The sequence below is a fragment of the Manis pentadactyla genome, chromosome X, assembly GCF_030020395.1.
Source record: "Manis pentadactyla isolate mManPen7 chromosome X, mManPen7.hap1, whole genome shotgun sequence".
NCBI classification, from domain to species: Eukaryota; Metazoa; Chordata; class Mammalia; order Pholidota; family Manidae; genus Manis; species Manis pentadactyla.
Window position 1 is genome coordinate 43,160,278 of NC_080038.1, and position 20,116 is coordinate 43,180,393.

A 20,116-nucleotide genomic window follows, 5' to 3' on the forward strand; every position below is an offset into this window, starting at 1 on the left:
TGAGCTTTGCCCAGTTACGTCAAGGCTCGGGGAGAGAGGACTTCATACTGCGCTTTAGGAGAAAAGAGGCATATGGTCCTGCTGATCTTAGTGGCGACGAGAGAGGGAGGAGGCCGGTGCCATAGCCTTCCACTACCTGTGTGACTATTTGGTAACGTTGGGGTGGGTGCATTTTTTGGAGCTGGGGGACGGTGCAACATTCTGCTCCTCCTTCCCAGTGCTTTGGTTCCTCCCACCCGGCAGTCTTTGAGGGACATTGGGTGAGCCCATTTCTGGGGCCTGGGGGAGCCGCGTTATGCCCTTTCGGCGGTGGGCGGAGCTGGGCCTGGAGAAGGCACTGGGTCGTGGAGCACTGGGCCGCGAGAGGAGGGTTAGTGAACGTTCTAGTGTATTGCTACGTATCACTTCCACCTTCTCAAGCATAGGTTTCGTCCACCCAGCTTCTGGTGTAGGTGGGTAAATGGGGGGTCCAGATGAGTACATGCTGTGGGGAGGCGCTGGTAACAGAATCCGGATTCAGATCCTCATCCAAACTGGTTTTTGGTCTGCCCATCCATCCCTAGGTCTGTCCGCTAGCCGCTATGCCGCTGCCTGTTGCACTGCAGACCCGCTTGGCCAAGAGAGGCATCCTCAAACATTTGGAGCCCGGTGAGAGTAAGAGCGGATGGGCCTTACCATGTGCCGGCTTTAACAAACACTTTGTTGTTGATACTCCCATTTGATAACCTAACATGGGCCTACTGTGCACCAAGCAGTGGGGTGGCAGGCAGTTCATTGTTAACAATATGGATTCCTGACACCCATTCCTACTGTGGTGCCAAGTAAGGGGGGTTTGGGGGGTGGGTGGTGGGTGGGATATAGACATTGCATCCATAATACTGACAGCCAATGCTGTTTTTTGGGCCTGCTGTATGCAGGTTCAATCCATCAATCAATCCATGAAAATGGTCACAAAGTATCTAATAATAAGGATAGCTGACATCTAGGGTAGTCTCCTGTGCTCCAAGTGCAGTGGCAGTCTGCTGATATTTTGTTCTTTACCGTACTGATAACGTTATTTGAGAACTACTGTGGTTCAAGGCACTATGCTGGTGATGTATACCTTGTTCGCCGTATCAATAGCTGACATGTATTTTGGGCCTACTAAGTCCCTGGCATACACATTCTGGTTCAGTATTAAAAAATGATAGGATCTAACATTTAGGCCTATTGTACCGTTGCTGCTAATTTTTACACCTTATTGTTAATAATAGTAAAAGCTGGCATCTGTTTGGTGCTACAGTGTGTCAAGTACTGGAAAATACATCTTATTTTCACCTTATTGAAAAGTAATATCTATTACAAGCTTACTCTGTGCCAGGTATTGATCTCGTGGTTAATAATACTGATAATGATCACAGGTATTCATTTTAAGCCTGTTGAGTACCAGGCCTTGTGCTGATGGTATGTGTTATTATTAACAATACTGGTGATTACTACCATTTGCAACAACATGGATGGAGCTAGAGGGTATTATGCTCAGTGACATAAGCCAGGCAGAGAAAGGCAAGTTCCAAATGATTTCCCTCATTTGTGGTCTATTACAACAAAGCAAAACTGAAGGAACAAAACAATAGCAGACTCACAGACTCCAATAAGGGACCAGTGGTTACCAAAGGGAGGGGTTGGGGAGGGTGGGTGGGGATGGAAGGAGAAGGGGATTAAGGGGTATTATGATCAGCATGCACAATGTAAGGGGGCACGGCGAAGGCAGTAGAGCACAGAGAAGACAAGTAGTGACTCTAACATCTTACTATGGTGGTAGATAGTGACTGCAATGGGGTATGTGGGAAGGACTTGATAATATGGGTGAATGTAGTAACCACAATGTTGCTCATGTGAAACCTTCATAAGATTGCATATCAATGATACCTTAATAAAAAAATTAATGTGGAGGGTGCACAGGGAAGGCAGTACAACACAAAGACAAGTAGTGATTCTATAGCATCTTACTACGCTGATGGACAGTGACTGTAATGGGGTATGTGGTGGGGACTTGATAATGGAGGGAGTCTAGTAACCATAATGTTGCTCATGAAATTGTACATTAATGATACCAAAAAAAATTAAAACAATACTGATGATTACAGATAACATCTACTTTGGACTTACTGTGTGACAGGCATTATGCTGTTGCTGACACATACATCTCATTGTTATATCCACAACTGAAATCGTGGATAGGCCTGCTAAGGGCCACATCTTGAGCTGATAATATACACCTTTTTTATTCTACTGGCAACTGTGGCAAGCCTTTATGTGTTAGGCCTCAGGAACTGAGTGGATTCAGACCAGTGTTTGGATAAATCCTTTGCTATCTAATCTCTTGCTACTCAATATATGTCAGAAATTCCATATTTGCCAAGCTTAGAAGCTACATATATTTGGACAGCATAGTGGCGCATACTACCTGAACTCAGGAACTTAATAAATATGGATATATTTGTATGGTGAATATCTGTCTAAACTCTGAAACTGGATAGGTTCATGTAACAGTATATATTTTTTTCTTTTTTCTTCTTAAGGTGTCATTGATACCTTAATACATTCTTACAAAGGTGTTTCACATGAAAAACAATGTGGTTACTACATTCACCCATATCGAGTCCCCCCCATACCCCATTGCAGTCACTGTCCATCAGCATAGTAAGATGCCACAGAGTCACTACTTGTCTACTCTGTGCTACACTGTCTTCCCCATGAACCCCCCACCATGTGTACTAAGCATAATACCCCTCAATCCCCTTCTCCCTCCATCCCCACCCACCCTCCCCCACCACTCCCCTTTGGTAACTGCTAGTCCTGTCTTGGGTTCTGTGAGTCTGCTGCTGTTTTGTTCCTTCAGTTTTGCTTTGTTGTTATACTCCACAAATGAGGGAGATCATTTGGTATTTTTTCTCTGCCTGACTTATTTCACTGAGCATAATACCCTATAGCTACATCCATGTTGTTGCAAATGGTAGGATTTGTTTTCTTCTTATGGATGAATAGTATTCCATTGTGTATATATACTACATCTTCTTTATCCATTCATCTACTGATGGACACTTAGGTTGCTTCCATATCTTGGCTATTGTAAATTGTGCTGCGATAAACATAGGGGTGCGTATGTCTTTTTGAATCTGAGAAGTTGTTTTCTTTGTGTAAATTCCTAGGAGTGGAATTCCTGGGTCAAATGGTATTTCTATTTTTAGTTTTTGAGGAACCTCCGTATTTCTTTCCATAATGGTTGAACTAGTTTACATTCCCACCAAGAGTGTAGGAGGGTTCCCCTTTCTCCGCATCCTCACCAGCACTTGTTCCTAACAGTATAGAATTTTATCTGAACCCAGAAACAGAACAGATTTAGATAAATTTTTGGTAAATCCCAATACTGAGGTACTCGGATTTGGAATGCAAGCAGTATTTGCCACTGCAGGTGAGACTTGGTGTGTGTGTGCACAACACACATGTGGTCCGTGTGATTGTATCTCTCCAGTCCTGCTTATAGGATGAGAATCCCCCTGGTCCTAAAATGCTGTCCTCCTCTCCTGTCCTCCCAGAACCAGAGGAAGAGATCATTGCTGAGGACTATGACGATGATCCTGTAGACTATGAGGCCACCCGGTTGGAGGGCCTCCCACCAAGCTGGTACAAGGTGTTCGATCCTTCCTGGTGAGCCTGGGGTACCTGGTGGGGTTGGGGGGAGCTGACCTCTGACTTCACCCTTCCTGTGTTGTCCCTGGCCTTGGGATAAATGGGGGAGACAAGGTAAGAGATATGGGGGTCACCCCTGTGGGGTCCTGACATGGGACAGGTGTAGCCAGAGACTGGGGAGAAAGGAATTGTGGCTACAAGGAGAGGACATTTGTGCTTATGCTCCTTCCACTTCCCTTCCCCTGCCCTGTAGCGGGCTCCCTTACTATTGGAATGTGGACACAGACCTCGTGTCCTGGCTCTCCCCACATGACTCCAACTCCGTCGTTACCAAATCTGCCAAGAAGCTCAGGAGCAATAATACAGGTGAGTTGGCAGGTCTAAGGGTGCCTCAGGTGCATTTAGCACTTCTGAGAGGGGTCAGGTAAATGATAGTGGGGCAAGGAGGGGCAGGTGAGACAGGCAGGCCCAGCCCCAGGCAAGGGAGGTCGTTGAAAGTCTGTTGGGTCCTGAGATGGAAGGAAGAAGGTCACTGCAAGGCTTTTGTGTCCCCAGATGCTGAGGAGAAGTTGGACCGGAGCCATGAGAAGTCAGACCGGGGCCACGAGAAGTCAGACCGGGGCCACGAGAAACCAGACCGGGGCCACGAGAAACCAGATCGGGGCCACGACAAGTCTGACAGAGACCGAGAGCGTGGCTATGACAAGGTGGACAGAGAGAGAGAGCGGGACAGGGACCGTGACCGTGACCGTGACCGTGGGTATGACAAGGCAGACAGGGAAGAGAGCAAAGAACGGCGCCACCATCGCCGAGAGGAACTGGCTCCCTACCCCAAGAGCAAGAAGGGTAAGCTGAGCAGGACCAGGACTGAGATGACGCATGGCAGCAGGGACCCTGACAGCCATGGGCTTCATTTCTTCCTGGGATGGGGGAGTTCAGTGATCAGGGGCTACTTGTGCCTCCATTGAAGACTTCACTCTGCCACCTCCTTCCACAGTGGCAAGCCGGAAGGATGAAGAGTTAGACCCTATGGACCCCAGCTCATACTCAGACGCACCTCGGTTAGTGACCTCCCCTTGCGAGCCCTTCTCTTTCTTCAGGACTCACTGCACCTGACTTCTTTCTTCCTTACTATCTCCTTCCCCCATTCGTCACTCATGGAGAGGGGTTGCCTACCACATCCCACAATCTCACCTGACTCTCTGTCACCCCCAGGGGCACATGGTCAACAGGACTCCCCAAGCGGAATGAGGCCAAGACGGGTGCAGACACGACAGCAGCTGGGCCCCTCTTCCAGCAGCGCCCCTACCCATCCCCAGGGGCCGTGCTCCGGGCAAATGCCGAGGCCTCCCGAACCAAGCAGCAGGACTGAGCCCTCCCCACACCACCACCACCCTGGGGTTCTTAATAAAAGCTTTTTGGTGGATCATGCCCATGACGCCTGAGTGCTTCCTTCCCTCACACTTTTGAAGCTTCCCAACCCAAACCAGCAAAGATGCAAAATATTTTATTAGCAAAACTCACCTAAGAAAACGGGGGGCAGGGGGACAGGGACATGGGGGCCGCACAGAGTGTTCCATGTCTACCTCCCTCCACCCCTATTTCTGATCAGAGTTTGGTCCTGGCTGGGCCAGGGCAAAAAGGGAGAATGAGACCAGGCCAGCATCTTCGATCCCAGCAGCTACGAACCCTTCACCTTGGTGAGCAACCTGTGGTGGGAACGGGGAGGAAAGAAAATCACAGAAAGCTGGCAGGCAGGTGTCTGAGCAAGCAAGGGCAACAGCAGTGAGGCTGGTAGTCCTGGGGTTAGTAGCAGCCCACACGGAGAGAGCAGGTTCCTTGGGTCAGAAAGCTACACAGGGACTAAATAAATACAACACCTTTATTTAGCATTGGGTATCCTGACATTTGTTCATTACAGTTCCTTAGAAAACAAACCAAAAAAATCAGAACAAATTAATCAAAAATAAAGATCCAAGGGCCCTATTTACATATGGCAAAGACAGCCCCAGGCATCTCCCATATGCAAATGTATATGCACACCCACAGGCACGCAAGCACACACACATACATATCCTGGGAAACAGTTAAGGGGTTAATAAGCTTTGGGGAGTGCATGGGGCAGGTTCCACATTTTAGCAATTTTTAAAGACACCCCCACCCCTATCAGGAATAAGGGTGCCTCATACAGCCAGTGGAGATCAAAAGTGGGTATGGTTGGCAGCTTTATTTTTCCTCTCAGGATGTCTCAGAAAAAATCCCTACATCTGGCAACCAACAGTGTCTTGGATTCAATGAGATTCAGCCACTTGAAGACCTCCCCTCCCTGCTTTTCCCAAACCCTAGATCATTAATTATCTGATTACACCACAAATCCCCACACCACTAAAAAAATAATGACCCCTACTGCACCCTCCCCCAAAATAGGCTGATGCAAAAATCTTAGCTCTCACCCCTTTCTCTCTCCCTGGGAAAAGACCCGTTTTCCCAAGGGTTTCCATGCCAGGGAAGCTGCCCCAAGGCCACAAAAAACCCAGCTGCTGACATGATCCAGTGTGGTGGTGGAGGATAGAACACCTCAGCTATGGGAGGGAAATCACCCCACAGGTAGGCATGGCATTACTAAAGAGCTGCAGGATTTTTGTCCAGTTTGTCTTTACAAAGGTAGAAGGATTGTTGGGAGGGAATCTCCCAGGCATGAAAGGACACCTCCAGCCAAGGTGGGGCAGACAAAAAAGGCCTTAAATGACAATACCCCCAACAGAGTCCCCAAAGGGGTTAGACTGCAACAGAGGAGGCAACTCTAAAAGCTCCCTTGTAGGTCAGCCTACAAGGAAGGGTTCACATGACACCTCACCTGGTCCCATGCCCCTCCAAGAGTCTCCATGGCCTGGGAGAAGAGACTCTAACAACCCCAGGGGAGCCAGGCCTTAGTGGCAACCTAGGTCCTGCAGATGCCAACACTCTCCACCCAGGCTCCCTCCCTTTCTGCCCCCTGCCCCCCGCCACCAGCCCTCACTTCACCAGCACTGACTTTGGCAGGAAGGGCTCTGTGCTGGGGTCTCCACGGCGGGCAGCCAGCTGTGGGGGTGGCGGCTGTCCAGGAGGCTGCTGGTGAGGGCAGGGAGCGGAGGGTGCTCCGGCTTTGGCTGAAGCTCGGGGCAGGCTGTAGAGGTAGACGGCACCGATGACCAGCCCAGCACCAAGGGCAAACAGCGGGTCCACGTGGAAGCCAAAAAGGCGGATGGAGGCGACAGTGGACAGCACGATGGACAGGGAGGTGGCAAAGCCCTTGAGGATGTTGTCAGCATACTTGACGACAACAGCCACGAGTAGCCCACCGAAGGCCTGGTTGAGTACCACACCCCAGACAGCAGGTGTGTATCCAAAAAAGAAGCCGCGGTGGGCCACGGCAGTGCCCTCGGCCCACCAGAGCCCCAGCAGGCCAAGGGCAGTGCCGAAGAGGCCCAGCTGCAGGTTGCGCAGCCAAACCGAGCCTGAGCTGCCTTTAAGGATCTTCTCGAAGTAGACACCTGCAAAGCCCGAGGAGAGACAGGAGGCCACAACAGCTGCTAAGCCCACTCCAGGGTTCTGATCCAGTGGCCGTGGGGCCCCACCACCGGCTTGCTGTGCCTGAACAATGGCGACACCAGTGAAGAGCAGCAGCAGGGAGGCCCACTGCAGCCGGGAAAGGCTGCGGTTCAGCATGAGCACAGAGAACAGTGCTGTGGTCAGTATCTTCAGCTGGTATGTCACCTGTGAGGGGCATGTGGAAGGCACTGAGGGCTGTCCCAACCCCCAACCCCTGTACATGGGGTACAATACCCACATAGGCCCCTAGGCACAATGGAGGAACAGGATGAGGTAGATGGCAATAAAAACAGCAAAAATATTCAGCCACTGGCTACTGAGATGAACCTAAATAGCTCTGAGGTGCCTCCCACAAAGTATACAGGAGGACAGCTATGCAAGGAAATCTCAAGCCATACCCAAGTCCACATCCCAGCCCATTTTCTGGCTGTGTGACAAGGAACATGGCACTTGCCCCATCACCATCATCTGTAAGACACAGCTGATATACATGAAACACCTCTCCCAATTTAAGTAATGAATGAATGAATAGGAGGCTTTGTAATGAGAGAGGGCTTGATAAACACATGGATACAAATGAAATCAGCCTCAGTAACATCAGCAAACACACACTGCTTATTGTGTGCCAGGTATGGGCCTAAGCCCTCCAGGTAGATTTGTTCATTTAATCCTCATGTAGGAAGTACGTACTATTGTAATGTCCAATTTAAAGATGAGAAAACTAAGGCACAGAGAGGGCAAGTCACTTGCCCAAGATCACACAGCTGGAAGGCAGCAGAGCAGAGATTTGAATCCGGGCCCTTTAACCATTTCACAAGGCTGCCTGAAGAGCATAAAGCTTATCTATCACTAACCAAGGGCTCTTCCCAGGTACTCTTTGTTTTAGTCATCCCAGCAGCCCTGGGAGTAGGCACTACCATTTCCATTCCCAGTTTTCACAGATGAGGAAACTGAGGTTGAGGGAGACCCAAGGACATTTTGAAGGTGACACAGCTCCTGCTGTCTGCAGCCCTCCCCTGCCAACATCCTACAATCCCCACCCCAGCCAGTTCCTCCAGGGCCGTGCTGGGCTTGGGGCTCACCTGGAAAGTAGCAGCTGGCAGGTTGGAAATGGCAACATACTGGAGGTTATTCTGCAAAGTATAGATGAGAGAGGGCACTGCAAGCTTGAGTGTGTCCATATACTGCACCAGGACAGCCTCGTGAAGGAAGAGAACCAGGTGTTTCACATTACCTAGGTGGGGGCAGGAGAGCCCTTTTTAGCACCGACTATCAAAGATGGGGATCCTCTAAGGGCCAGGACCAGGCCTGTCCCTGTGTCTCCCCACCACACTCTGACTCCGAGGGCTAGAATCTGAGCTCCCAATTTCCCTACAGTACAAGCACATCTCCAGTAGACCTTTCATCCTTAACATTGTGTCTGAGGATCACAGACCATATTTCACTCTTGCAGCCTACCTCCCTTGCATAGAGTCTCATTCAGGGCAAGCACTCAATACATGACTGTATAATGAAATAATCAGCATTAAGTAGGAGCCTGTAAAGGAGAGAAGCCTTAGGGCTGTGGATGGAAAGCTGTTTGCCAAACACAGGGGAAGGTTTAGACTTATCCCGGCTCCTTACTGTCCTGGGTGCTGCCAAAGGGCAGAGGCCATCTCTGACTCTGCCATAGGCCCTGCACACACCAAGCAGTTGCCCCTGCACATGGAAGAATGAAGCCTTGACGATTAAGCAGGAAGTCTGGTTGGGACCTGCTCCAACCAATACATGAGAATATTTTCTTACATAATAAGGCCTTTGCAAAACTCACCCCACTTTTTTGCAGTTTATCTGTTAGGTCTCAGCTGAGTGTCACTCCTCGGGGAAAACCCACAACCACTGCAGAGGTTATTGGAGGAACTCCTGCTGATGCTCATTCACAAAACCCTGTCCTTGTCCTTCATGGCATTAATTCCAGTAGTAATTATTGATCTCTAACCCCTTACCCAAATTCCCTGGGTGTTCAAAAATGTCCAGGGGTCAGAAAGGTAATATAGAATATATACCATTATATATTATATATACTGTATTCTATATATATAATATAGATAATATAGAATATATACAATATATACAATATATATATATATATATAATATAGAATATATACAAATATATACCATATATTTCACACAACACACCCCACAATCAAGGGTGCACACCATAATCAAGGACATTCATATTTCTGCAGTGACTTTTGTAAATACTCATGCCAAACAAGAAAAACAAGAACCACAAGTACACAAATAGCCCCACATCAGGTCAGGCCAAGTTTTGGCACCAGACTAATTCAAGGAAAAAAATCCTTGGGGCGAGGGGCCTTTTGAAATTGTAGACAAGGGGTGAAGGCCTGTGATTGAGTCTGTAGCTATGTCTCCCTGTCTAAACTATCAGCCCTATGAGAGCAAGACACATGTCTGCATTGCTAACACATCCACCTCCACGGCCAGAGCACGGCCTGCCACAGTGTACACTCAGAAGTGTCTCAGCATCAGTCAAGAACAGAGGAGGTAGTTTTCTAAATTGCTGCCTCCCAAGGCCCTGGAGCTAATGAGTGGGCTAGAATGTTTTTGTCAATTTAAATATCGAAGACAGAGCTGGATAATCCATCTTTATCCTTTAAATGTGCAAGGCGTTTATAGAGAACTGAATGCTTAAGGAAGACGCCTTCAGGGAGGTGTTTACATTAGTAGATAAAGCCACCTTACAGGATACAGGACAGAAGAATATGTTAAATGGTACCACAGGGAGGTAGTTAGCAAAATCCAGGTTCACCAGTTTATATGACAAATGACCTGATTTCTTCAACAAATTAACTTCAGAAAAAAAGAGTTCAACAGGAACCAGGTTAACAGACCTAGAAAATAACCAATTTCAAAACACTGATTTTACATAAACCCAATTCAGGCAAATTTTTAAAAATTTGTATGACACTTGAGAAAGCATTATAAATTTGAACACTGGATATTTGATTATTTTATTAACTTTAAAAATTATTAGTTTTTTGATGTATGATTTTTAGATATTGCAGTTGTTTTTAAATGTATCAAAATACTTATTCAAGACAATAAGGCAGGATTTACTTCAAAATCATAATTACTTCCTGTAGGACATACTCCAACATAATGAGGCAGGCAGTACACAGGCAGATACATGGACTGGCAGTGAGTGGGTAATCATTGATGTTGCTTAATGGCACAGTGGTCATGAGTTGATAATCACTGAATCTGGATGGTGAGTACATCATATTTTATTGCTTCATTATTCTCACCGATTCTGTGTGTTCGAAATGATCCACAATGAAAGTTAAGAAAAATAAATAAATCATGTAAGGGTCACCTGCTACCTGATGAGCATTAGACTACCTCACCCCTCCAGTCCACACAGGCCAGCTCATGGGGGCTAGGGGTATAAAAATGTGGGTGCAGCTACTCAGAGCTGGAGGGACAAGCAGCCTAGCTGCACTTACGCACTCCCCAGGCGGTTTCACCAATGCAAGAATCCTCCTCCAGGAAGCCCTCCATGTGGGCATGGGGCAACCCACATACACAGAGTCTCACCTGCCAACCCCAGTGCAGCCCCCTCCCGCTCATACCCCTCTTCTGTGCGAAGAGCAGCAGCAGGCAGGTAAGCCCTTTGAGCACTTCGGCCATGACCACAGCAGTGGTGGCAAAGAAGCGGTCCCCAGGCAGCGTGCGGGCGTAGCGGATGCTGAGGATGAGGGAGGCATTCTGGACCACGAGCACAGCTAGGGATATATACTTGAGGCGCCGGTGAGCTGTGGGGAATGGAAGGAGCAAGGGGCAAGAAGGGGTCAGAAGCTGCTGGGGCATAGCCACGCCACCACATGCCCCCCATCTCCTTTCTCAACCAGGATCCTTCTAGCCACCTGCCACTTCCTCCCTTGACCTGCCTATCCTGACCAATGAGGGTCTGACTCCCACCTGTTTCCTGCCTCAGCTATAGACAGTAGAGAGCCAGAAAGGGAGAAGTGGGCCCTACCCTGCCCAGCCCATACTTGGAATCCTTGCTGAGGTGTCAGGAGATGGCCGGTACAGGCCTGAAACACCCACCCAGGTCCCCTCTTTGCCTCCTGAGAAGCATGCTCCCCAGGACTGAATACCAACTACATTCTCAACATTTATTGAGTGCTCAACATGTGCTTATTGAGAGCTTATCACTGGACTAAGGGATCTACAGTCACCCCTTGAATAACTTGGGTTTGAACTGCAAAGGTCCACTTATATGCTGATTTTTTTCAATAAATATACTGGAAAATTTTTTAGAGATTTGTGACAACTTGAAAAAATATTTTATTTTCTCTAGCTTACTTTATTGTAATACCATATATAATTCATAAAACATACAAAATATGTGTTAATTGACTGTTTATGTTATCAGTAAGGCTTCTGGTCAACAGAAAGCTATTAGTAGCTAAGTTTTAGGGCAGTCAAAGTTATTTGCAGATTTTCGATTGCACATGAGGGTCAATGCCCCTAACCCCGGCATTAAGGGTCAACTGTACGTGGATTACTTCGACAGACCCTTCTATCTCTCTGATCTCTGAAGGAATGATAAGGATTCCCATTTTATGGATGAGCAAACTGAAGATTTACATGAAATGATGCTTCTGTTTAATAAGGGGCTGTCCAATGTAAAGAATGATACCCCAATAAGGGAATGAGGCCACTGATGTATGTCCACCAAGGAAGTCTTTCTCCCATCTAAGGAATTATTCCATTCCCTCACACTCAGAATGGTCTCTCTAATCCCTTCCTCCTTTGACGACTGATTCCTCCTGACCCAGAATGGTCTAACAAATATAAGAAATGATTCCCGCACTGTGCCCAATGAACCCTTTACAATGAGTGGTTAATGCACCAAGAATGGTCTGGTTCCCTCAAGGGTATATCGAAATATTTCCCTATACTCCACATGATCCAGTCCTCCTCCCACGACTGCATTTCCCACACCTCCAGCCAATTATTCCTTGTTTTACTCACATTCATAATGTACTCTCCCTTCTGTAAGGAAGGGCCTGGCACCCTCAGAATGGCCTTTCTCCGCCATAGAGGCAGGACCCTCCTACTCCAAATTACGATTAACTGTACCTTTATTAGGCAGGAACCACCCCCAGAACGTATTATCCCCATATAATGAAGGACATCCCCAACCTCAAAATGGACTAAATCATGTAAGGAAGGACCCGCCCCACCCTAACTCACAATAGCCCCCATCCTTTCATAAGGAAGAAACCATATCCTCAAAGTAGCCTCTTCCTTCGGTAAGGAAGAACTCTCCCACCCTCAGAATGGTCTCTCTCTTCTATAAGGACGGAAGCCACACGCATTCGCAACGGTCTTAGTGGTCTTACCCTCCCCCAAAAGGAAATACCTCCCAGACTCAGAACTGTCTCTACTTTCCATATGCGGAATGCCCCCCCACCAGATCATACCCAGAATGGTCTCTTCCCCGCCCCAACACACTCAGGATGGTCCATTCTGTCCCCCCACCCTCCGCCCAGCACACAGACACAGAGATACACACGTCTGCCCATTCGGGATGCTCCCTCCCGCTTCAGTGAGGACGCTTCCTGACCCCACAGTGATCCCGACCTCTGCCCCGTTGCCTACTGCCTGGCCACAGCCTGTCTCACCCGCACTTGCGGTCCCAGGCTCCAATGCTCCCGCGGAGACCGCCCCAGGCCCAGCCGCCGCAGTGGAACCGCCAGACCCAACCGCTGCCATGTTGGCATCTGCCCGGCCCGTCCCCTCGGCAACAGCAGGCCACTTCCGAATCCGTCACTTCTACTTCCGGGCTCCTGGTCGGGGAGAGTGAGGGCCTAGGCAAAGCAGTGGCTTGCTTCGTCCGCTTCTGAACAGCCAATCTAAGACAGCGGCCTCCTGATTCTCAGATTCTGTTGGGGTCAGGAAATTGGACGCGCCATCGGCGATGCCTCCCGCCCTCTTCATTGATCCCGCTTTCCTTATCACCCGCCCATCCTTACTGGTCTCATTGGCTCAGCTGCCTCCCTACAGCGGATCTTTACTGGCACTTTCTTTAGATGGCACCGCCCTTTCCGCATCAGAACACCTGTCCTTCCTGGTTGGACTGAAGCCCCACCTAGGACCCGCCTCCTTGAGAGCTTGTGGACGCTGGGGAAGGAAATACGACTTTGAGGGAGCGAGGCCGGTGAGGGATAGGCAGGTAAGCTAGCAGCTAAAAGCAGAGCAGTTAAGGATATACAAAGGCACATTAGAACTGAGACTGAGAGAAGGGAGGACAAGTCAGTCACCACTGAGGATATAAAAGAAGTGGGAAGGGGAGAGGTTAAGTCAGCAGGTAAGCCTTGGCTTACAGGTTAGCTTTTGAAAGCAGGGCAAGAGAGGGTACTACTGAGGTTGGATCAAGTGAAACCTAGAACAAGGGCAGCTAGTCAAGAGCTGAGGCAGGAGAAAGAAGCAGGTAAGAAGGCAAAGTAGAGGTGAAGAAAGGGCAAAACAGGTGATGTACACCATTAGGAGACAGAGGGCTGGGAAGATACCTGTCAGCCCTCAACCCTGGCCCCGCCCTCACCAGTGCCCTGAAAGGGTTTTCTTCTCCCATGGGGAAGGGATTTCTGCCCCTGGGGCTGGGGAAAGGGTTTTTTCCTGCCCCGAGCTAGCCATCTTTGAGTGTGGGTATGTCCCAAACATCTTCAGTGTATACAGTATCTCCAACAGAGCCCTTCTGCAGATAAGGGTCACTACATAAGAACTGGGGGAAGGGGGCGGTAACGAAGTTTTTCTTTGTGGTCCTGCTTAAATGAGCCCATAAAGATCTTTAGGATGGCACCACAACACTGAGGCTTCCCAAGGGCAGAGGAGAAATCCAATCCACTTCCCTCTTGGCTCAAGCAGACTCCACAAATGCCTTGCTGCATCTACAAATGGCCAGTCACTTCTGAGTCTATTACATTTATTAAATAGTGGGTTTCCACACATGGCTTTTTAAATAATCCAGGCAAGGGGAGAAGGGAGAGAACACAGTTGGGAGTTCCTCTCCCCTAATACCTAAGTATTTACATTTCAGCAAGTGGACAATCGTGGCTCACAAGGAGGCAGCAAGAATCCAAGAAAGGTGGAGCGGGGGGGGGGGTGCCCAGGAGAACAGAACAAGACTTATTTCCCCCACCCCATTCCCAAAAAAACCATCCACCCCATCCTAGTGGACTCTGGTAGTGAACATCTTCCATTCCTTCCCAAATCATGGAAGTAGGGTTCTCCTCACCAGAATAAGAGCACTTGGGATAACAGAGTAGGGTCCCCTCACCAAAATAAAAAAAAAAAGAAAAGGAAAAAAAAGGGCCCTGGGATGACAAAGGGCATTACCTCCCCCAGAATAAGCAACCCTGGGCTGAGGTAGGTGAGCAGCTTGACTGAATATGGGATCCTAGGCTAGGGGAAAGGGTCCCTTTGCTAAAATAAGAGCTGCTGGGGTATTGGAAGGAAAGCACCCTTGCCCAAGTAAGAGCATTTGAACTAAGTTTGTGTGGTGGTAGCAGGAGGTGCCAGTGTAGGGGTTACAACTCATCAGAATAAGTGTCCTGGGGCTCAGAATGGAAGTAACATCAACTAAATAAAATCCTTAGCAAAATGAGAAGTCCTCCCTCCAGAATAAGAGACCATAATTCCAGGAGGAAGGCTCCTTCTCAGGATTGGGATGGGGACTGGATAGACTTAGCTTATGTCTTTGGATCCCTGACCCCCAATCTCTGACCCTAGTAACACTGGATTTTTAATAACCTGTAAAACCAGGTCAGCAGATGTCCACCTATCCCTATGGTATGGCCATGGGATGGCTATTCCAACTAGTGGAGGCCTGGTTAGGATTAGGGCATCAGGGACCAGGCCAAAGGGGTGGGACCCCCTTTAGGGGCATTGAGGGGTACATCCTCAGCTGGTGTCTGCATCCAGGGGTCCAGCAGGATCTCCTCCAGTGAGGGTCGGGCAGAGGGTTTGGGGGCCAGGCACCGACGGATTAGGGCACAGCAGTCTGCAGATCAGAAGTACACAGGAAATTAGCAGTCATTTGGGGGCACCAGTCTCTGGGAGGCATGGAGTCCACTGGGCTAGGGCCAGTGAGGACCTTACCTGGAGAGACGTGGGCAGGGAAGTGGAGCTCAGCCTCCAGAATCTCCTGGTCCCTCTCAAAGGGAATGTCCCCACATACCATGTCATAGAGGAGGATACCCAGTGACCAGACAGTGGCTGGGAGTGCGTGGTACTGGTGACGAGAGATCCACTCTGGAGGGCTATACACCCTTGTCCCTGCATGCAAGCCAGAGGTTACAGCACCCTCTGTTAATGCCCTTCTCTCACCCCATCCTCCCCAGGAAGTATGGTCCTCTCACCAGGACTAAAAGAACTCACCATATGAGCTGGGTCCTCTCACCAGTATATAAGCTCTTTAAATGTAACAGCAGGGGATCATCACCAGAAAATGAGCAGTTAAGATAACAGCAGAGTCCCTCAACATCATTAAACCACTTAAAAATAACAGTAGGATCCCCTTACCAGAAAAAGAACACTCAGGGTAATAACAGGACCCCTCACCAGAGTAAGAGCCCAGAACAAGGTCAGGGCACTGACAGAAGATGAACTTTATCAGAGGGCAAGCCTTGAGAATGCCCAATATTAAAAATAAAAATCAAAGGTCAAGAGGCCATAAAGATAAAATTTAAGAAATACCGCCACTGAGTTTTAGGGAAGCCTTACCATCAAAGTCAGTGTAGGGTTCATCATGAAGCAGGGCACCAGAACCAAAATCAATGAGTTTGGTACAGCCACGGCGGAGATCCATCAGGATGTTCTCATCCTTGATGTCACGATGGACAACTCCACGGGCATGGCAGTGTCGAACAGCTGCCACTACCTGGGCAAAGAGGCAGCGGCTTCGTCCTTCACCCAATGGGCCCTGCTCTGAGATGTAATCAAAGAGATCCTGGGCAGGCAAAGGCCTCTCGAGGACCAGCATGAAGCCCTCTGGTGTCTCAAACCAGTCAAGCAGGCGGATCACACCAGGGTGTCCACCACCTGCACCCACCTTCCATAGCAGAGCAACTTCCAGTGGGCATGTGACTGAGTCAGACTGTGGGGAGAAGCAGGCAGAGAAAAGAGAACACAGACGTCAGGCCAGCAGATCTGAGGCTGACTTGCCTGGACTTAAATCATACCCCTATCAGCCTCCTTACTGGTTGGCCCTTGAGCAACCCACTTCCCTCCCTTGCCTCAGTTTTCTCATCTTAAGGGCTCAAACTCACACAGCCATTGGGAAGGTGATTCAAGCCAAAAGCCTATGCACATCTGCCATGTAATAGGAGCTCAGTAAATATTTGAAGGATAAATAGAAGTGGTTCTTAACAAAAGGCCTTCAGCAGAAGCAGCAACTGATAAACACTACTATGTAGTATTTTATCTGTTTTGTTCACTGAGATCTCCAAAAAGATTAGAACTATACACACAGTAGGTGCTCAATACATGTTTTGTTAAATGGATGAAAACACTTTATAGCATAGTGTCTGGCACACAGTTAGCACTCAATAAATACTATTATTGTATAATGGCTTGTGAGCTTTGTTCACTGACATTGCTCAAGCTCTAGAACAGTGCCTGGTAACAGAGTAAGGCTACATTTGTTAAATAGGTGAAAGCAATTAGGAGAAAAGGACCTTAGCACAAGCTCTCAATAAATGCAGTATTTTGCCAGTTGCCTAGTTTTGTGCTTGGCACATAGAAGGTGCTCAATATACATTTGTTAAATAGCTAGCAGTCATTAATTGCAAAGGATCTGGCACATACTGTGATGTACATTTGACACCAACATAAAACTGTATGTTAACGACACTTTAATTTAAAAAATGGGGGATGGGAATTGCAATAAAGCAATATAGGAAAACAGTAAGTACTTCTTGTCAGTTAAAAAAGAAAAGGAGCTGGCACAAAGTAAGAATTCAATGTTATCATACAATATTTTGTCACTGTCACCAAGCACCTAATACTGTGTTTAATTTAAGTCCTGGGACTTGGAATACGGTAAGCTCTTATAATGAAGCAAAACCTGAGGCATACAGTTGGCACTCAATAACAGACATAAATGTTACTGGCCACAAATGCTGCCTCACTGTAGAAACCCTGCACGGGCACAAGGACTACCAGAAGCAGCCTTTTTGCCTTAAGTGGGGCCCTCTACCCCGGCCAGTCCACGGACTTGCACAGCCGCAGACAGGTTTTCTCACGGCGATGAAAATTCCGCTACTGCGCAAACGCAGCTTCTACCTCGGCCCCACAGCCTGCGCAGGTGCAGTCTCCCCAGCGTCCGCCAGGGGGCGCTCCCACGCCTACAACTTGCCCAGACCCGCCCTGTTGTCCGTTAGCGCGCTAACGGCAGAGAAGCAGCAGCCACCGTCACCATGGCAACCGGTGACCTCTGCCCCTCTTTCCCCTCCAGCATGCCCTGCGGGCAGCCCCTGAAGCAGTGTTTCGAGGGAGGCTGAGAAAGGAGGGTTGGGGGGGAGAATCCGGGGCTCTCGGGGAACTGGGGTGAGTCAGAACTGTATGGAGGTGTGGATGTCACCACCGGGGAGTAAACATGGGCTGGTGGGAGTGTTCCCCTCACCGTGACAGGGCCCATGCAATCTTAAAAGCTGCAGAAGGGCAAGGGGGTGAGTCCCTCGTCAGAGATGGCGATGGCCGGTCAGGAATGGCTCCAAAGATACTCACCAAGGGGGACCAGCCCAGCACACGATTCCGGGGGATCACTTTAATAGCCACCTGGAGAAGAGGTTTGAGGTGAGTTGAGGGGTTTGGCAGACGACCTCCAGACCCCTCCCAGTTTGACCCTCATCCTAGTCTTTCTGGTCCCAAGCACACCACACCATAACCCAAAATGAGCTGGGGCTTCTCCCCTGCCCTCCAAGTCCCCAGAACCAAGTTCACCTCTCCCACTATCCGTAGCCCTGCGCTCTCAGGCTTCAGAATACCCCACTCCAGGTCCTGAGTTGTGAATTTCCTAACACCCCCAAGCCCTCGAGCTTCCCATCCAGCTCCAGGACACCCTATCTCTGTACCGGGGTCCTGGTCCTTATGACTCCACTCTGGTGACCTGCCTCCAAAATCCCAAAAATCTCAGCTCCAGGTCCCCACCTTTCCACACATACATCTCCTGGACCTCGGGGCCTAGAGTCCTCATGACCCCCACTCCCCAGTCTCACTCGAATTCCTGCCCTGAAACCCCCCATCCCCCCATCCCCACCTGGGCCGCCACACACGCTTGCGCGTGCTCAGCCACCCTCACCAATCCGGATCCTGGTCCTCATGACCCTACCCCTCACACATGGTAGGCTCATCCCTCCCCCAACCCCCCAGTTAATCAGCATCCCAGCCCTGAGACTCCCGCCCCACCAAACACACACACCTGGCCCTCCCCCATTCCCTCGTGGTGGATACCTGCAGTCGGTCTGTGACGCGATGTCCTGCGAAGACGGTACCAAAGCCCCCCTTACCCAGGAGGGGGCCGAGTCGGTACTCGGCTTCGAACGCTTCCCGATCCTTTCCTCCTACGCAGGCGGAGGCGAGGAAGTCAGGGTGGCGGCATGCTGAGCCCGGCTGCGACCCTCTCCCCCCTCCCCCCACACACCCCTCAATCACTTCACCCCACCCGGTCTGGTCGCGATAGGAGAGCCTCGCTCACCTGGAGGCGGCGTGGGGGTCACGGGGGCCATGGGGAGTCCCTGCAGAGGCTTCGTCAACATGGAGGAGGTGCTGCGCAGATTGAGCCCGCTGAGCCCGCAGGGCGTGGACGCCCGGAGCAGCGAGGCTGGGGAGCCAGGACTCGGGGGTGCCAGGGTGGAAGGCAGGGAAACTGGTGGCCCAGAGGCGCCAGCAAACGGCGCAACGCTGAGATTCGCCGCGCGCGCCAGCCCCAACGCTACTGAGCCGGGGCACGCGCCTCCCGAGAGAGTCGCCCCGGGCGACAGCCCCGCCCACTTGGCTTTGATCAATCCGGACGCGGCACCTGCTGTACCCCAGCCAATCGGAGCCGGCCCTTATTTGCATACCACCCTCAACGTTTCAAGTACCTTCTTATGCAAATACATGCCCGGATCTTTCTGCGGGGGCGGGGCCTGAATCAAGTAAGGGGGTAGCGCGCGAAGAGGAAACTGGTTCTGGGAATCCCTTTGCAGCAATCTTGTTTGTTTTGGTTGTTGCGCGGGGTTGTTTTTATGTATGTGTGTGTATGTGTATATATAGATATGAACTTAAAAAATAACTGCACCACCTCCTTTCCCAGGAAATTGTGGCTTGCCGCCGCTGCCTCGAGATTAGCGCGAGAATAACGCTAGGCCCAGTTTCTAAGAATCCGGGCCAGTGGCTATCCGGGACCCTGCCTTGGAAGGGTGCTGCTCACCCAAGATCACAGTCCTCTAGGCGACTGGTGGCCTATACCCTGAAACTGAAGCCGGGGACCCTGGAAGAACTTGTCAGCTACCAGGGACGGGTAACCCCATGACCACCACTTCTGGGACAGGCTGGTCAAAGGCAGCGTTCCCATGCCTGGGGGCCGGTGGAGTGTATTTGGGGCCCTAAGACAGACCTGGCTAGATGTGGCCCTGAGCACAATCAGCAGGTCTAGAATCGGAAACAGCAGCAGGGTGGTTTTGAAGGGTCGGAAGCAAGCCTTGAGTGGTGGTGGCTTATGGGTGTGCTCCCGGATTAGACAGGGACTGAGAAAGCTCTGGAGAAATGGTAAAACACCCTCAGTCACAAATCTT

General features: G+C 49.8%; 3 protein-coding genes across 13 annotated transcripts; 1 reads left to right on the top strand and 2 right to left on the bottom strand.

Moving 5' to 3' along the window:
- The first annotated feature begins 8 nt into the window (after window positions 1-8).
- On the top strand, window positions 9-5,106 carry PQBP1 (polyglutamine binding protein 1). 8 transcript variants are annotated; one of them, XM_036917173.2, is made up of 7 exons: window positions 9-151; window positions 564-654; window positions 3,582-3,693; window positions 3,929-4,041; window positions 4,231-4,521; window positions 4,673-4,736; window positions 4,891-5,106. In XM_036917173.2, the coding sequence occupies exons 2-7, from the start codon at window positions 582-584 to the stop codon at window positions 5,045-5,047; spliced, it is 810 nt and encodes a 269-aa protein (XP_036773068.2). In that variant the 5' UTR covers window positions 9-151; window positions 564-581; the 3' UTR covers window positions 5,048-5,106. The 8 variants fall into 8 exon arrangements, with proteins under 8 accessions (XP_036773068.2, XP_036773071.2, XP_036773070.2 ...); XM_036917176.2 differs by having other exon boundaries at window positions 10-151; window positions 564-648; XM_036917175.2 differs by having other exon boundaries at window positions 11-116.
- Window positions 5,107-5,166: 60 nt separating this feature from the next.
- On the bottom strand, window positions 5,167-13,355 carry SLC35A2 (solute carrier family 35 member A2). 4 transcript variants are annotated; one of them, XM_036917172.2, is made up of 5 exons: window positions 12,962-13,343; window positions 10,901-11,083; window positions 8,349-8,500; window positions 6,710-6,841; window positions 5,167-5,384 (listed from the first exon to the last, which is right to left on the bottom strand). In XM_036917172.2, the coding sequence occupies exons 1-5, from the start codon at window positions 13,050-13,052 to the stop codon at window positions 5,274-5,276; spliced, it is 669 nt and encodes a 222-aa protein (XP_036773067.1). In that variant the 5' UTR covers window positions 13,053-13,343; the 3' UTR covers window positions 5,167-5,273. The 4 variants fall into 4 exon arrangements, with proteins under 4 accessions (XP_036773067.1, XP_036773064.1, XP_057351742.1 ...); XM_036917169.2 differs by having other exon boundaries at window positions 6,710-7,431; window positions 12,962-13,335; XM_057495759.1 differs by lacking the exon at window positions 10,901-11,083 and having other exon boundaries at window positions 6,710-7,431; window positions 12,962-13,355.
- Window positions 13,356-14,245: 890 nt separating this feature from the next.
- Window positions 14,246-19,365, bottom strand: PIM2 (Pim-2 proto-oncogene, serine/threonine kinase). Its single transcript, XM_036917167.2, has 6 exons — window positions 19,036-19,365; window positions 18,792-18,901; window positions 18,066-18,116; window positions 16,062-16,434; window positions 15,438-15,614; window positions 14,246-15,339 (listed from the first exon to the last, which is right to left on the bottom strand). The coding sequence occupies exons 1-6, from the start codon at window positions 19,094-19,096 to the stop codon at window positions 15,176-15,178; spliced, it is 936 nt and encodes a 311-aa protein (XP_036773062.2). The 5' UTR covers window positions 19,097-19,365; the 3' UTR covers window positions 14,246-15,175.
- Window positions 19,366-20,116: the final 751 nt, after the last annotated feature.

Coding starts and splice junctions, on each gene's coding strand:
- PQBP1 (XM_057495760.1), top strand. CDS start 296: ATGCCCTTTCGGCGGTGGGCGGAGCTGGGCCTGGAGAAGGCACTGGGT. Junction 453..3,581: donor CCACCCAGCTTCTGGTGTAG/GTGGGTAAATGG, acceptor CTGTCCTCCCAG/AACCAGAGGAAGAGATCATT. Junction 3,694..3,928: donor AAGGTGTTCGATCCTTCCTG/GTGAGCCTGGGG, acceptor CCTGCCCTGTAG/CGGGCTCCCTTACTATTGGA.
- SLC35A2 (XM_036917169.2), bottom strand. CDS start 13,052: ATGGCAGCGGTTGGGTCTGGCGGTTCCACTGCGGCGGCTGGGCCTGGG. Junction 11,084..12,961: donor GCCTGGGACCGCAAGTGCGG/GTGAGACAGGCT, acceptor CATTCCCCACAG/CTCACCGGCGCCTCAAGTAT. Junction 5,385..6,709: donor ACAGAGCCCTTCCTGCCAAA/GTCAGTGCTGGT, acceptor TTCCCACCACAG/GTTGCTCACCAAGGTGAAGG.
- PIM2 (XM_036917167.2), bottom strand. CDS start 19,096: ATGTTGACGAAGCCTCTGCAGGGACTCCCCATGGCCCCCGTGACCCCC. Junction 18,902..19,035: donor GACCCCCACGCCGCCTCCAG/GTGAGCGAGGCT, acceptor CCGCCTGCGTAG/GAGGAAAGGATCGGGAAGCG. Junction 16,435..18,065: donor TGCTGGGCTGGTCCCCCTTG/GTGAGTATCTTT, acceptor TTCTCCCCACAG/TCTGACTCAGTCACATGCCC.